This window comes from Rhinoderma darwinii, chromosome 6 (assembly GCF_050947455.1).
Source record: "Rhinoderma darwinii isolate aRhiDar2 chromosome 6, aRhiDar2.hap1, whole genome shotgun sequence".
Taxonomy (NCBI): domain Eukaryota; kingdom Metazoa; phylum Chordata; class Amphibia; order Anura; family Rhinodermatidae; genus Rhinoderma; species Rhinoderma darwinii.
The window spans coordinates 123,706,055-123,721,796 of NC_134692.1; the positions used below are offsets into that span (position 1 = coordinate 123,706,055).

At 43.1% G+C, this 15,742-nt stretch overlaps 1 protein-coding gene across 1 annotated transcript in view; it reads left to right on the forward strand.

Moving 5' to 3' along the window:
- Positions 1-459: 459 nt before the first annotated feature.
- Positions 460-15,742, forward strand: part of LMTK2 (lemur tyrosine kinase 2) — an 88,861-nt gene continuing 73,578 nt past the window's right edge. Inside the window, exon 1 of the mRNA XM_075830260.1 lies at positions 460-879. Coding sequence (XP_075686375.1) covers positions 783-879 — 97 coding nt within the window. The 5' untranslated portion in view covers positions 460-782. The remainder of the gene's footprint in view (positions 880-15,742) is intronic.

Consider the following 15,742-nt stretch of genomic DNA (forward strand, 5'->3'; position numbering starts at 1 on the left):
TGATGTAATGTTTTTGGCCATATTTGCGCCATACTTTTGTTTTGTTTTATATTAACAAAATGTATATAAACAAGCGCTTTTTGGCATAAACACAGTGTGAACAGGGTGTTAGAATAGACTATGCGTTCAACATATAAACACATATGGCAGCTATATAACATATGAAATAAAAATACATTTCTACGGGAAATACAGAAGGTAAAACCAGGTACAGCTTATTCAGTTGTGCAATAAAACGTTTCCGTTTTAACAGCAGATAGAAAACACCATAATTAATATAAAAGATATTTATATCCCGGTAAGAACCCTCCTCTCTCTGCCATACTGGCGTCTTCTCTCCCAATGACGTCACCGCACTCACCTTGACAGACCAGCCCCGCCTCTTGCATTCGATTGGCCAGGACTTTCCAGAATCTGCGTTTCGGTTGGACGCTGGATTTGCCAATCGGAAGAGGAGTTTTTGCTCCCGCCTTTGGCCGCGGCGATGTCAGGGAACATGGCGGCCGCTGTGTGGTGAAGCTGCCTAGGAAACTGCGGCGGTATCTGTGTTCCGCGGCCTGGTAAACTATGAGAGCTCCGGGGATTCCGTTCATAACTAGGCCCGAGAGGAGGCTCTGGAGGACGCTTGGTGACAGCGGCGGGCGGCAGTGAGGAGACGTCTCGGTGTGTGTCTGTGTCAGGCTCCGGGTCACAGCTGAGACCCCCTCCCTTCGTCTCTCGGGTAGAAGGACGCCGTGTGTAACCTACTGAGTGTGCCCGCTATAGCTGGGCCTAGGAGAGCAATGCTACCTACGGGTAGAACCCTTCTGGGCCTCGGACTTTTGGTCCTTTTGACTCTGGGGCGAGTACAGACGGCTCCACTTCCGGAAACAGGTGCAGGTAAGGGACCCGGGCTCCTCACAGCTGCAGCAGCTCTTTACATCTCATCGGTGTGTGATATGCGTATAAATACTGTCATTACTGTACTGTGTGTGTGTGTGTGTGTGTGTGTGTGTGTGTGTATATATATATATATATATATATATCTCTGTTGAAGGAATCAAAGATTTGACATTTTGGGTTGATCCTTTTGGGGAATTCGCGTGTTTGTGGGAGAAGAAACGTTTAGCTGACATTTTGTATACAATCTTTGTTGGCGGATCTCTCTGTTTGTGACAGGATCTGCAGCAATCTAATGTCTGAGGCCCAAGAGGCGGTACCAGACCCACCGGCAAGTGTCACAGGACCGATAGGTTTAAGTTTACCTATCAAGCCCTACTTCCTATACAGATAAGCAGTGCCATATGTACTGGATAGCCGCTTATCCCCAGACTCTATTGAATTACCATGCATGTTTGACCAGTTGACGGGATCTCTATTGGCGTATTTCACTACCCCTTCATTCCGTAAATTTGTGGAGTCTCAGTTGATACTATCGGCATGTCTGAAGTTGGATTTTTGTGTACGTTTTTAGTGCATTGTTTTCTTTTTTGCTTTAAGCAATAAGTATTTAAAATGAGTTGAGGGTCTATGATATGACCCCTGAAATTAAAGGGCTGTGGCTCATTTAGCTCTAAGGCCTTATTCACACAAATATGTTCGTTTTGCGTGCGTAAAAAATGCGTCCTTAGGCCTTATTCACACGAGCGTATTTCACGTCCGTGTTACGCGTGGTAAAACAACGGACGTCACACGAACTTATGCAATTCAATGCGGCCATTCAGACATTGTGTTTTTTCACGCAGCGTGTCCGCTGCATGTCCTATACTTGTGCGTATTTTGCGCATCACGCACCCATTGAAGTCAATGGGTGGGTGAAAATCACGGACAGCACATGGACGCACATCCGTGTGCTGTGCGTGATGCACGCAACCGTTGCTAAAGAAATGATGAGAAAAAGGAAAACACCACCTTCGTTTTTTTTGTTGACGTAAAAAACGCAGACACGGATGTCACACGGAACTGCAATTTAGGGGAAACGCTGCGTTATTTACGCGTGCAAAACGGACACGTTCGTGTGAATGAGGCCTTAATGTGTGATCACTGGGATTTCAATCCTCCGGACCCCCCACTGTCCAGCAGAACAAACCATCACCGGTCTAGCAATTTTTTTCCAGATCGAGTGGCGCTGCGCCTGGTACTGAAACTCAGCTCAGTCCGAAGTGCAGTCCTATTGGTTGTCACCTGAATTGTATTCTCAGAAACTGATGGTAAAACATCTCTGTTATTGATTGAACTTGCTGACAGAATTACCGTGTTACCATCGGAGACGATAACCACCAATATGGCTGCACTTCCTGTTACTTTTTGCAAAAATAGCCCAACAACAAAGTCTAAAAGTGCCTGTTGTAGTCAATGAAAAACCAGATTGAAATGGAAACCATCCGTCATACATGGAAGCGTCACAATTCATATACAGCGACTTCCTGATTGGCTTCTATTCTCAGAATTGTTCCACTTTATGGCTGTAAGCGATCTATGATATAAGATCAGATAGGAGTTTTGTTCTTTATTGTGCTTTGGGGTGGCTGCCCTCACTGTGGACCCCTCCTTTCTGGCAGAGATGCTTTTAATCAGTGTTGACGAACTATAGTCTGATTCTACTTGTGTTTGCAGTATGTCGGCCTTGTTCCCACAGTGCAGATTTTGCCAGTATTTTTCAAGCTAAAACCAGTAATGGAACCTAAACCGAAGAAATATATAACGGAAGACTTTATAGGTCTGCTCTCCTGGATCCAATTCTGGTTTTGGCTTGCAAAATTTGCACTGTGTGAACCCAGCCTAATCGGGAGAGGCAAATTTATTCTTTGGCCCTATTCTTTTCTGTGAGATTCCAGCAAGGCAAGTGTAATCTCGCGAGATTACGATGTAACCTGTCATTTCAAACGAGATTACGCTTGCCTTGCTGGAATCTCACAGAAAAGATTCAGAAGTGTCAGGATTCTGAATACACATGACGTCCAGGCTGGAGGTAATGTATATTCATTATCAGGACACTGCAGTAATGTTAGTGTTTGTGTATGTAGCTGCACATAGTGATATAACTATATCGCTAGTGCAGTGTAAATGAATGGAGAGGAGTGCATGATGCCGATTGGTCACTGATTGGTCAATGTCATACACTCCTGTACAACGCCCACTTAGTCAAAAAGTAAAACCCGCCCAGTTGGGCATGAAGAAACTCATTAGCATAAAGCTAAAAATCGCTCATAAAGTGATTTAACATAGATCGTTTTTCTAAATAAAAAGCATTACTGTCACCTACATTATAGCGCCGATCTTCTTATATAGGAGATAGGGCACTTATAATGTGGGGACAGAGCCTCTTTAAAGAGGCTCTGTCACCAGATTATCAAATCCCTATCTCCTATTGCATGTGATCGGCGCTGCAATGTAGATAACGGTAACGTGTGTTTTGTTGTTTTTTTTTAAACGATAATTTTGGCTAAGTTATGAGCAATTTTATATTTATGCAAATGAGCCTTTCTAATGGACAACTGGGCGTGTTTACTTCTTTCACTGCACAATCACACTGTGCTGTGGATCATGCTGGGCTGGAACAATGAGAAGTGCAGGACACTGATTAGTCACTGATCGGTCACTGATTGGTCAGCCTCATACACTCCTCTGTACAACACCCAGTTGGTAAAAAGTAAAAACACGCCCAGTTGTCCATTGAGAGTCACTAGCATAAATCTAAACTAGCTCATCACTTGCTCAGAAATGATAGTTTTTCAAAATAAAAACCACTGCTGTTATCTACATTACTGCGCCAATCAGATTATGTAGGAGACAGGGCACTTATAATCTGGTGACCGAGCCTCTTTAAGGCCAAAAGAGGGATGGCCCCTAAAGAAGTATAATTAGACGTTTAATCAGTCTCTTCTCTTTTTTTTTTTTTGATCCATTTGTACATCTGTACACAAAACAGCACATTAAACTGAAAATATGAATTATTCCAGCGCCCAAGCCTCTGTGCCGTGGCTTCTTTAGGCCTAGTTCACACATAGAAAAAATCTTTCTCAAAGTTCCTTCAGGATTTTTGAGGCAGATTTATAATTGTCAGCGTTTTTTTCCCCAATTTTTGGAAACCACTTCCAGGTAGGGCATGAAATCATTGGAGGGAGATTTGGGTCATATTGTTTGGCGCTGATTCCGATGCAGTTTCTGCATCAAAATCTGCCAAAAAATGTCAGTGTGAACTAGGCCTTAGGCCCTGTTCACACAAAGTTCTTTGCAGGCAGAGTATTCTGCCTGGAAAAATCAGCTTTTTTTTTTTTTTTTTTTTTGTTTTTTTTTTAAGTGGTTTTGCACCACATGCGTTTTTTGACGTGATTTTTTTTACACATTTTTTCACCCTGTTTTCTTTTAGACTTTTTTTTTTTTTTAGCTCTCTCTACAAAATTGTGGCAAAAAAACGCGTCTCCCATTGATCTCAATTGAGTTTTGAGGCGGAAAACGCCTCCACATAGGGCATGTCGCTTCTTTTTCCCCCGAGCGGGTTTTTTTTGTTTTTTTTTTGCTCGCGGCAAAAACCATGGCAAAAAGCAATGGTGTAAACAGGGCCTTAGGGTGAATGTGCACGATGCAGATTTTTAGTGTGGATTCTGCACTGATAATCTGTAGCAAGTTGCAGTATAAGTGTATGTAAACACGGCTTATTTTCAGACGTTTTTCAGGCCGTAAACGGCTAAAAATACGGAGGCTAAACGCCTCCAAACATCTTCCCATTGATTTCAATGGGAAAAACGGTGTTCTGTTCCGAGGCATTGGTTTTTTTACACGGCCTGTGCATGTCACTTCTTGAGCTGTTTTTGGAGCAGTTTTTCATTGGGTCAGTAGAAAAACAGCTCCAAAAACGGCAGTGAAAAACGCATCAAATAACGCTTGATGCATAAAAAACAGCTGAAAATCAGAGGCTGTTTTCCCTTGTAAACAGCTCCGTATTTTACCGCCGTTTTACATTTGCCATGTTAACATGGATCCGTAATTGTATATTTGCGGGAAAGGTATCCGGGTTGTAGAAGTGTACCACAGATTATGGAACAGGTCCGTTGTTTTGCTTTTCACATGTCCATTCTTTTTCTTCCACTTTTGTATGTGCCCAAAATGCGGGCCCAAAATGCTGTCCGCAGCCGGCTGTGCCTGTAATCTCGGGCTGGGATTACGGGCACAGCCGTGTGCATGTGGCCTTAGTCTTCTGTTCCAACCTCCCTTTCAACTACAAATTAATGACCTATTCTTACAATGGGGCCATATATGTGTATTTCTGGAGAACTCCTGTAAAAGGTTTTTTTTTAGGGATTTTTTTTGTCTAGCCCTCTTCATGACGAATAAGAGGGATTTGCAATTTGTTTTAAAAAAAAACAAAAAAAAAAAAAACTCCCTCTCTCACTCGCTGATTTGAGTGCTTCTGCATGTAAACATTGCAGCGGTGCTCAGGTCCTTGTGTGCCCCCCACCTTCTCTATGTGCAATGTACCTGTGTGTCCCCGCTGCGGCTGTGTCGCAAACTTACAATATACAATTAATTACAAAGCCCTCCTATTCTCCAGGAATAAGGGGGCTAGATTAAAAAAAACAAAAAAAAACCTATTAAGCCTTTAAAGGCGAACTGTCACAAGGTCCCCTACCCTGTGTTTTTTCACTTGATACCCCAGAGGATTTAAAATGAATTAACAAGGAGAGATGTGAGGGAACCATTGCATTTTGTAGATTTTTTTTATTTTAAAGATCTACTAGAATAAAAAAAAGTCTATTTTGTGAAAATCTACTTTTTCTAGTGTCTTCTATATAGTGATGTCATATTTTGAAGTGTCAGATTAAAATATCCCCTTCAGATTTCTGTCAGACGTTGTGTTGTAGATTTGGTATATTTGACCATGTAAATCCGCATAAAGTATTCATGACATGGAACCTGTTTTATATAATGTCAGACTGTCCATTATGTGTATACAGCATATGTGAGGACAGAAGTGAGAATAGGAAATGTCGTCAGTCCCTCAGTAGTGCAGCCTCAGGCTTTAGGCCTGTTATTAAATATGGGGGGGGGGGGGTTTGTAGGGTTAGAAAAACATGGCTGCTTTCTTCCATAAACAGTGACACCTGTCCACAGGTTGTATGTGGTATTGCAGCTGAGTTCCATTCATTTTTATTCACTAACCAGCAATACAGATCGCTGTACACTGTCAGGAATTCCTAATCTGGACAATACAGAGCAGATTTTCTTGGGAAAGCTGTGCAATTGGATAAAAAGTTGAATATGATCTGATCCGTGCACTACATGTCTGAATAAAACGCTACTTTCTTGAAGCATCAATGTGTCTTCAGTCGGACTGCTGTAGTTCTCCATCTATTTTTGAGCCGGATTTATTATTCCTTCCACTAAGCAACAATATGCAGAAGTGCGGACTTTACATAAAGTCGTTCTTATCAGGAGGAAAACAATGATCTGAATTTAGTATGTGCTGCGGTTCCTCTGTAATGCTAGATTCACACAAACGTGTCTGTATTGCACGCGTAAACGCAGCATGTTTCTTGCGTCGCAGTTCCGTGTGGCACCCGTGAGGGGTGCGCGTCTGCGTTTTTTACGCGCATTTATCAACCGTAAGTGATGCGGTTTTTACATCTGCAAAAAAACGATAGATTTTTTAACATTTTTTTTTTTTTACATGTGACAGCCGTTGTTTTTAACGTCCGTAACACGGATGTAAAATACGCTCGTGTGAGTCAGGTCTTGCCTACATGTGGAGAGGCAGGTACTGGAGGACGTGCAGTTTTCTTGCTTTGCAGTACAACCTATTGGAATCTAAACTATGCAATGCGTTTCCAAAGCCGAGAAGGAAACTTCATAGTAATGTTGCAGTGTGGAGATCAGCGTGACAAGCCCCTGTACAACCCGTGTGCCGTCTATCGTGTAGTGAACAGGTCATGTGCTAATAAGGCTGGTTTCACAAGTCTATAAGGTGGTTATACTGAACTTAGATCAACATAAAACTATATGGCAATCTAGGTTTGGCTCAGTAGTAAGGCACCATGCACACGAATGTAGCTTGTATCTGTAATTACGGGTAATCTGTGGACCCATTCATTTCTATAGGCCATGGACACCTTTCCGTATATTCACAGGTGTGTCCGACCTGTAGAAATGATCCGCAAAATATAGAACATGTCCAATTCCTGTCTCCATTTGCGGCACAGCCTTGCCAATAAAAGTCTATGGGCGCGTGCAAAATTGTGCAGCCATCCGTAATTGCAGAAGCGTTGCTATGCGAACGCAGGGGTTTCCCCAAGAAAATAGTGCCTGAGTGATCGTGACCTTTTCAAGTAGTTGGGACGTGTTGGTAACATTTGTAGCCTCTCTCAAAAAAAAAAAAGATCTGTAAATACGGATGTACTACGAATTTGTATTTGTGGAAAGTAACAAAAAACCACTAATGTCGTCCTGTGCATGAGGCCTAACACAGGGGTCAGGGCGTTGCTAAAATTACAATGGGACCTCGCTATAACAAAAATAAAGATGGGTTTAATAAGCAACTGATGAGGGGGAGCAAAAGACCAATTGAATGCTTTATTTTTTTGAGTTGTGCATTAGGGAATCTGGTAAGTTAAGTTGGCCGTGTACATGAAATAATTGTTGTCTGGCAGTTCTTTCTCCTGACTCCCCCATACACATGGACACTCATTTTTTAAATTTCATTTGGAAGAGGAGAATAAAGGCCTTTTACACAGGCCAATGATCTGGCACATGAACGCTTGTTCCCGTTCATTGCTCTGTGTAAACAGGGCAACTATCTGCCGACGGACTAGCAAAGGCTCGTTCATTAGCTGGTTGTATAGTTTATGCAGCAGATGGAAATGTATTAGGACTAATCGTCATAACGATTGCTCGTCCCCATACATAACTGATCATCGCTCCTTGTGGAAGGAGCAAACGAGTGCCAATCAACGAGCTGTCTTGTCGCTCGTTTTCACGGCCCAAGTTGGCCAATGTAAAAGGACCTTTAGCGGCCGCCAGACACCTCTTGCAGCGGCTTATCTCTGTGGGAACACAGGATCAGCCATATTAAAATCAAACATGCCAGATCCTGCTGTCAAGGGAGAGTCGGAAGGCCCCTATACACACTAGATCATCAGCTGAAATCGGCAAGCTATGCCGAGTTTTGTCTGTGTATGAAAACCATTTAACGCTAGATCACCCTCACCCGCTCCATTTGTGAGCCAGTCTGTATATACCCCTCCTTGGCCAATCAATGAGGTGCATTCGCTGTCCGTGGGGGGGGGGGGGGGGGGGTCTGTTCTTTGAGTCCGATTAGTCTCATTAGTGCTGTTGATACATGTAATAGATTCTATCATTTAAAGTGATCTGTTTTGGTGTCCTCTTTAATTGGTGTCTGAATGTTGGACTAATGAACCTCGGAGCTGAGCGGTTGCTGCTTCATGCGGATGCTAATCGCTTCAAAGGTTTCTGGAGGATTGCAAAGTATTTTCACTGAAGCTGGGCCTGTTATGTTACAAGCCTTGTCATTCTTGTCATTCCTTATCTTGTGTTGTGCCTTATGTGTAAGACGTTCTCCCCCTCTGTCTTCTTTTGTCTGTTTTACATTTATATAAATGTGTGTGTGTGTGTGTGTGTGTGTATGTATGTATATATATATATATATATATATATATATATATATTCCTATTGGTCCTGTTTATGTTGTTGTAGATTTTTCTCATTTTATATGGGGCAGTTATATTGTGTAGTCAGCAGGTGTCTACTGCTCCTGTGGCTTTCCCTGCCAGAGCTTGACTTTTTTTATTACCTAATTGTTACCTAGCCAGCACTATAGTGCAGTGCCTACATACAATCCATGGAAGGGGCTAACCAATAGGTTCAAATGTTGAATGTTGAAATGCACATTTTTACAGCAAATAGCACCGTTTTTCTTTGTTTTTTTTCAGAATTGTGGCAAAAAACCCCCACATTTTGATTGCGACGCGTGAATCCCGGCGTGTGTTTTATGTAAAATGAACCTGCACCTCAAAAAAACGATGTCCATTATATGATTTTTACACCTTTACTACTAATGCACTTGCTGCAAAAAACAGTAGGCTCTGTGTTTGCGGGGACAAATACCAGTTGTTCTGTTTACTTTTATCATTTATTTCTAGGGATTAGTTACATTGTAGGAAACTGAACCCCTACTCAAGCTATCCATTGCACTTCTGTTTTTTGCTTTTCCAGTTGTAGTATAATATAAGGAGTGAGTTGTCACAAGACATTGGGTGTGATAATGGGAAGTGGGCCGAGTGACTCACCTTTTATAATGCGATGTGTTTGCCGACCATTGAATCATCATCCAACGCATGTGTATTCTGAACTCTAGCCTGTAAATTGGGAAGTTGCTTTTTGTATTGCTTATTCCCCCCTTGATTAGAAGCTTGTTGGCTCACGTGTCGTACTTGTATTCTATTCCCACAGCGTGATTTTAACTATTGTAAACTACAATGTATGCCTGTGGGAAAAAGATTAGTCTGAGCGCACCCTCAGGTTGTGATCACATGTCATGGTCAATTTGCGTTGTTTTTTGTTTTTTTATTGCTGTGATTTTTGCAAGGTTGCCGCAAATAGCCGCATATGACGTGTGAACACTGCCTGATAGTTAAGAGTTAATTTCTCAGTGTCCATTTTTGCATTGAACAGACTAACCATATGTGCATAAAGAAAGTGTATGAACAAGCTCAATACATACATACATACATGCATACATACATACATACATACATGCATACATACATACATACATACATACATACATACATACATACATACATACGCACGCACAAATCCACCCTTTCAGGATTAAAGGGGTTATCCAGGAATTTAGCATTAATGGCCTATCCATAGGATAGGCCTTCAATATTAGATCGGTAGAGGTCCGACTCTCGGCACCCCCGCCGATCTGCTGTTTAAAGGAGCCATGGTGCTCATACCTTCATTGTTTACATAGATGTCATTTTTGTTCGTACTTGCACGCGACGTTACTTTTCTAGCGACTTTGCAAGGTCTTTCAGCGTGAATGGGACAGTGCTGCAATATCTTACACAGCTGCTACCAATGTACTGTGCAAGTATAAACCAAATTGAAATGTATTTAGGGATAGACCATTAAAGGAGTTGTGCACTACTGGTCAACTGATGCATCAGTAAATCATCGGTGTGGGCCCGACACCTGAACCAGACACCGATCAGCTGCTCCGGTGCCCTGCGGGCACCAGACGATGTGGCCTATTATGCAATATACGGAGCCAGAAGCAGATGGCTCCGTTCATGGAATAGCGACCGTGCTGCCGGACTGCAGCTCGGCCGCTGTTCCATGACTGGAGCCATCTGCTTCCGGCAATATCGTCCGGTGCTCGGAGGCAGCTGATCGGTGCGGGGTCCGGGTGTTGGACCCCCACAGATCATGTACTGATGACCTATTCAGTGGATAGGTCATCGGTTGTCCGGTAGTGGACAACTCCTTTTAATTAAAAAATCCTAGATAACCCCTTTAAGCATTAAGGTGCCTATACACATTAGATAAAACGTGTCTGGCAGTGGCTTATTCTCCTCTTCCCAATGAGTGTATAGGGGGCTGGGGGATAACTGTTAGCCAAACGTTCGGCTAAGGCTTCGTGCACACTTCCGACACGGTTTTCACGGCAGTTTTTGACTGATCCGTGTGTCCGTTTTAGCGGCTGTGTGCACTCCGTGTTGATGTTTCGATGCATCGGCGCTCGGAAAATAAAATTAATGCAATAAAAAAAAAATTCATACTTACTTTCCTCCTGTCCGGCCTCTAGCGATGACGTTTTAACCATGCCGCCGCTGCAGCCAATCACAGGCTATAGTGGCGGTCATGCACGTCAGGGTGACGTCAGAAGGCCGGCCTCCAGGGATGACGCTTCATCCCACATGACCGCCTCTGCAGCCAATCACAGGCTGCCGCGGCCTCTGCAGCCAATCACAGGCTGCCGCGGCCTCTGCAGCCAATCACAGGCTGCCGCGGCCTCTGCAGCCAATCACAGGCTGCCGCGGCATTCTGGAAGGTCGGACTGGAGGAAGAAGAGGGACTCGTCACCAAGACAACGACCGGGTAAGTATGAACTGATTTTTATTTGATTTTTAATCAGCCGTCTCTTTTCTCTATCAGTGATTGATAGAGACAAGTGGCTGCCGATTAGTGTAATATTTGTGTTCTGTTTTTCTGCCCGCCCGGCCGTTGCTAGGCAACGGCTCCGTCACACACGGATGCCTTCCGTGTGCCTTCAGTTTTTTTGACGGCCCCGTTGACTTGCATGGGTCTCACGGTCACGGAATCCCAGACCAAAGTAGGACATGCTCTACTTTGGATGGGAACGGAGCAACGGGACCGTCAAAAAAAAAAAACCTGAAGTGTGCATGGCCCCGTTGAAATGAATGGGTCAGTGTTCTGGCCGTCAGAAAAACGGCTAGCACCCTGAAGGAAAAAACTGAAGTGGGCATGGGGCCTAACAGCTATAGGTTTATGGTCACCTTTTAGAGTTTATTTAGATTACAGTTACGATCACTTAGTCAGCTAGTAAATTGTTTAATCGTACAAACGAAGCAAAAATAAATAATTTGCCCATACTGTGGATTGTGTTTCCAGTCTTCATGACATGCACACAATGAGCAGTTCAGGGTATATTGGAGACTTGTATTGCCCAACGCAATGAGGGCAGCATGGCATTCACATAGACTACCTCTCACACTGCGGGAAAAAAACATCAGCGCAAATTTTAGGTCATGCGGAAGATTATCAAATCTGCAGCATCCCCTCTGTATCATGGATTTCACCCTTTTGCAAACCAGCAAATCTGTAGCAAAAATAATCGTGTGATATGCAGATCTTAGCTCAGACTTCTGATGCATCTGAATTTACCCTTGTTCTGTCACCAGATTACAACAGCAGTGGTTTTTATTTTTAAAAACGATCATTTTTGAGCAAGGTATGAGCAATTTTAGATTTATGCTAATTAGTTTCTTAATGACCAACTGGGCGTGTTTTTACTTTTGACCAAGTGGGCGTTGTAAAGAGGAGGTATGAGGCTGATCAATCAGTGACCAATCAGTGTCATACACTTCTCATTGTTCCAGCCCAGCTTCTTTCACTGCACAATCGCTGGAACAATGAGAAGTGTATGACACTGATTGGTCACTGATTGGTCTGCCTCATACACTCCTCTGTACAACACCCAGTTGGTCAAAAGTAAAAACACGCCAAGTTGGTCATTAAGAAACTAATTAGCATAAATCTAAAATTGCTCATAACTTGCCCAAAAATGATAGTTTTTCAAAATAAAAACCACTGCTGTTATCTACATTACAGCACGAATCAGATTATGTAGGCGATGGGGCACTTATCTAATGTGTATGGCGAGCTTAACCCCTTCCCGACATTTGCCGTACATGTACGTCATGGAAAGCATTGACTTCCCGCAAAATGCCGTACATGTACGTCAAATGTTTGGCACCGGCTCAGAAACTGAGTCGGTGCCATCATCACCGGATCTCAGCTGGATCTTACAGCTGACATCCGACTGTAACGGCGGAGGGGACCGAAATTAGCTTCGATCCCCGCCATTAACCACTTAAGTGCAGCGCTCAAACGCGATCGCTGCACTTAAGGTGTTTGCAGCTCATCGGAGCCCCAGCAATGAAATTGCCGGGCTTCCGGTGGCTGCAATGGCAACCGGAGGCCTAATACTGGCCTCCCGGTCTGCCTAGCAACGAAGCCGGTCAAGATCCGCCCGGCGGCGGAGCCTGATCGGCTTCCGTAGCTGCCGGCAAGATGGCGCCGGGTCAGGAGCTGATCCGGCGTCATCAGCGGTGGATGTCAGCTGTACTGTACAGCTGACATCCACCTGTAACGGCAGGAACCGGAGCTAGCTCCGATCCCTGCCATTAACCCCTTCGATGCAGCAATCGAAAGCGATTGCTGCACCGTAGCGGTTACTAGCAGATCGCCAGCCCTGACAGGCAATCGGGACTGGCGACTGCTGTTATGGCAACAGGAGACACAATGGTCTCCTGCTCTGCCATTACGGAAGCCGATTTAGGCCCCGCCGGGAGGCGAAGCCTAATCGGCTTGCTGTCAGTGAATGACTGACAGATCTAATACATTGCACTACATAGGTAGTGCAATGTATTAGAAAAAAAAAAATCTGACCGTTGGACCTTCAAGTCCCCTAGTGGGACTTGAAGAAAAGTGTAAAAAAAAGTGCAAAAAATAAAAGTTTGAAAACAATAAAAGTTTCAAGTAATGAAATAAAACACAATCCCCCTTTTACTCTCATCAAGTCCTTTTATTATTGAAAAATAATAATAAACCATATGTATTTGGTATCGCCACGACCGTAACGACCTGAGGTATCAAAATATTATAATATTTATTGCACGCGGTGAACAGCGTAAAAAAAACGTAAAAAACTTTACCAGAGTTTCTGTTTTTTAGTCACTTTGCCCTACAAATATTTGAATAAAAAGTGATCAAAAAGTCGCACGTATCCAAAAATGGTACCTATAAAAACTATAGCTCGTCCCGCAAAAAACAAGCCCTCATACACCTCCGTCGACAAAAAAATTAAAACGTTATCGTTCTCACAACTTGGCGACAGAAAAAAGACATTCTTTTTACAAAAGTAATTTTATTGTGAAAAAAGTTGTAAAACATAAAAAAATGCTATAAATTAGGTATCGCCAGAATCGTACTGACGCACAGAATAAAGTTAACATGTAGTTTATAACGCGTGGTGAACGCTGTATAAAAAAAACGAAAAAAGCTGTGCCAGAATTGCGTTTTTTTGTTTACCTGGCATCCCAAAAATAGGATAAAAGGTGATCAAAAAGTCACATGTACCCCAAAATGGTACCAATAATAACTACAGCTCGTCCCGCAACAAACCAGCCCTCATACCGCTATGTCTATGAAAAATAAAATTAGTTATGGCTCCAATAAGTCAGGAAATAAAAAAATATGCAGTTGTGCCCGAGGGGAACATTTCTTCTGTTTGAAGAGGCGATTTATCAAGGACCTAAAATTAGGGAACCAGGAAAGGGAGGGCCCAAACATATCTGCTGAAAGCGACGGTGCCCGTATTATACCAGGACAACACTTCCCAGCAAAATTCCCCAAACTACAAAAGGTGCGGAGTGTGGACCAAAAGGGGGATAAGAAATTACACCATTTATCAGTGCGACACTGGCCTGTGCGGAAAGGATTGCTTCACAGCGTAACACACATCTATGGATTATTTATTTTTTTTTCATACCACCTGACTATGCCCCTTATATACTCCGCCCCGCTTACATGTACCCCCACATTATAAAACACCAGCAATACTCAAACAAATTTAGTACCAAGCAAAATCCGCTCTCCAAAAGCCAAATGGTGCTCCCTCGGCTCTGAACCCTACAGCGTGCCCAAACAGCAGTTTCCTTCAACATATATGGCATCGTCATACCCGGGAGAACCCTTTTAACAATTTTTGGGGTGTGTGTCTCCAGTGTCATAAGCTTGGCATGACATATTTGCCACTGAATGGCATATCTAGGGAAAAATATAAATTTTTAATTTGCACCATCCGCAGTGCATTCATTTATGGAAAAGACCTGTGGGGTGAAAATCCTCACTACACCTCTTAATAAATGCCTTGAGGGGTGCAGTTTCCATAATGGGGTCACTTCTCAGGGGTTTCTTTTTATTATTTCACAGCTGAGCCTCTGCAGTTGTGAACCAATACTTTGTAAATCGCCAAATTAGGCCTCCACTTCGCATGGTACTCTTAACTCCTGAGCCCTGTCATATGTCCAGGCAAAAGATTAGGGCCACATGTAGGGTGTTTCTAAAACCGGGAAACACCGCATAATAATTAGAGGGCTGTCTTGTTATGGTGGCACAAGCCGGGCACCACATATTGGCATATCTATGGAAGAAAATCCCATTTTCCCTCTGCAACATCGAGTTCACACTAATTTCTACAAAACACCTGCAGGGTTAAAATGCTTACTACACCCCTTGGTAAATGCATTGAGGGGTGTCGTTTCCAAAATGGGGTCACTTCTGGGGGGTTTCCACTGTTTTGGGTCCACAGGCGCCCAGAAACCGATCCAGCAACATCTGCACTCCAAATGGCGGTCCTTTCCTACTGAGCCCTGCCGTGTGCCCAAACAGCAGTTTATGACCACATATGGGGTATTGCCGTTCTCGGGAGAAATTGCTTTACAAATTTTGGGTTCTTTTTTTCCTTTATTTGTTGAGAAAATGAAAAAATTTGCGCTAAAGCTACATCTTATTGAAGAAAAAGGACTGTTTTTATTTTCACTGCCTAATTCTAATAAATTCTATGAAACGTCTGTGGGGTCAAAATGCTTACTACACCCCTAGATGAATTCCTCAAGAGGTGTAGTTTCCTAAATGGAGTCCCTTTTTGGGCGTTTTCATTGTTTTGTCCCCTCAGGGGCTTTGCAAATGTGACATGGCCTCCGCAAACCATTCCTGCTAAATGTGATCTCAAAAAGCCAAATAGTGCTCTTTCCCTTCTAAGCCCTGCCGTGTGTCCAAACAGCCGTTTATTACCACATGTGGGGTATTGTTTTACTCGGGAGAAATTGCTTTACAAATTTTGTGGTGCTTTTTCTCCTTCAGTCCTTGTGGAAATGAGAATAAATTGGCTAAACCTACATTTTCTTTGAAAAAATTTAGATTATCATTTTCA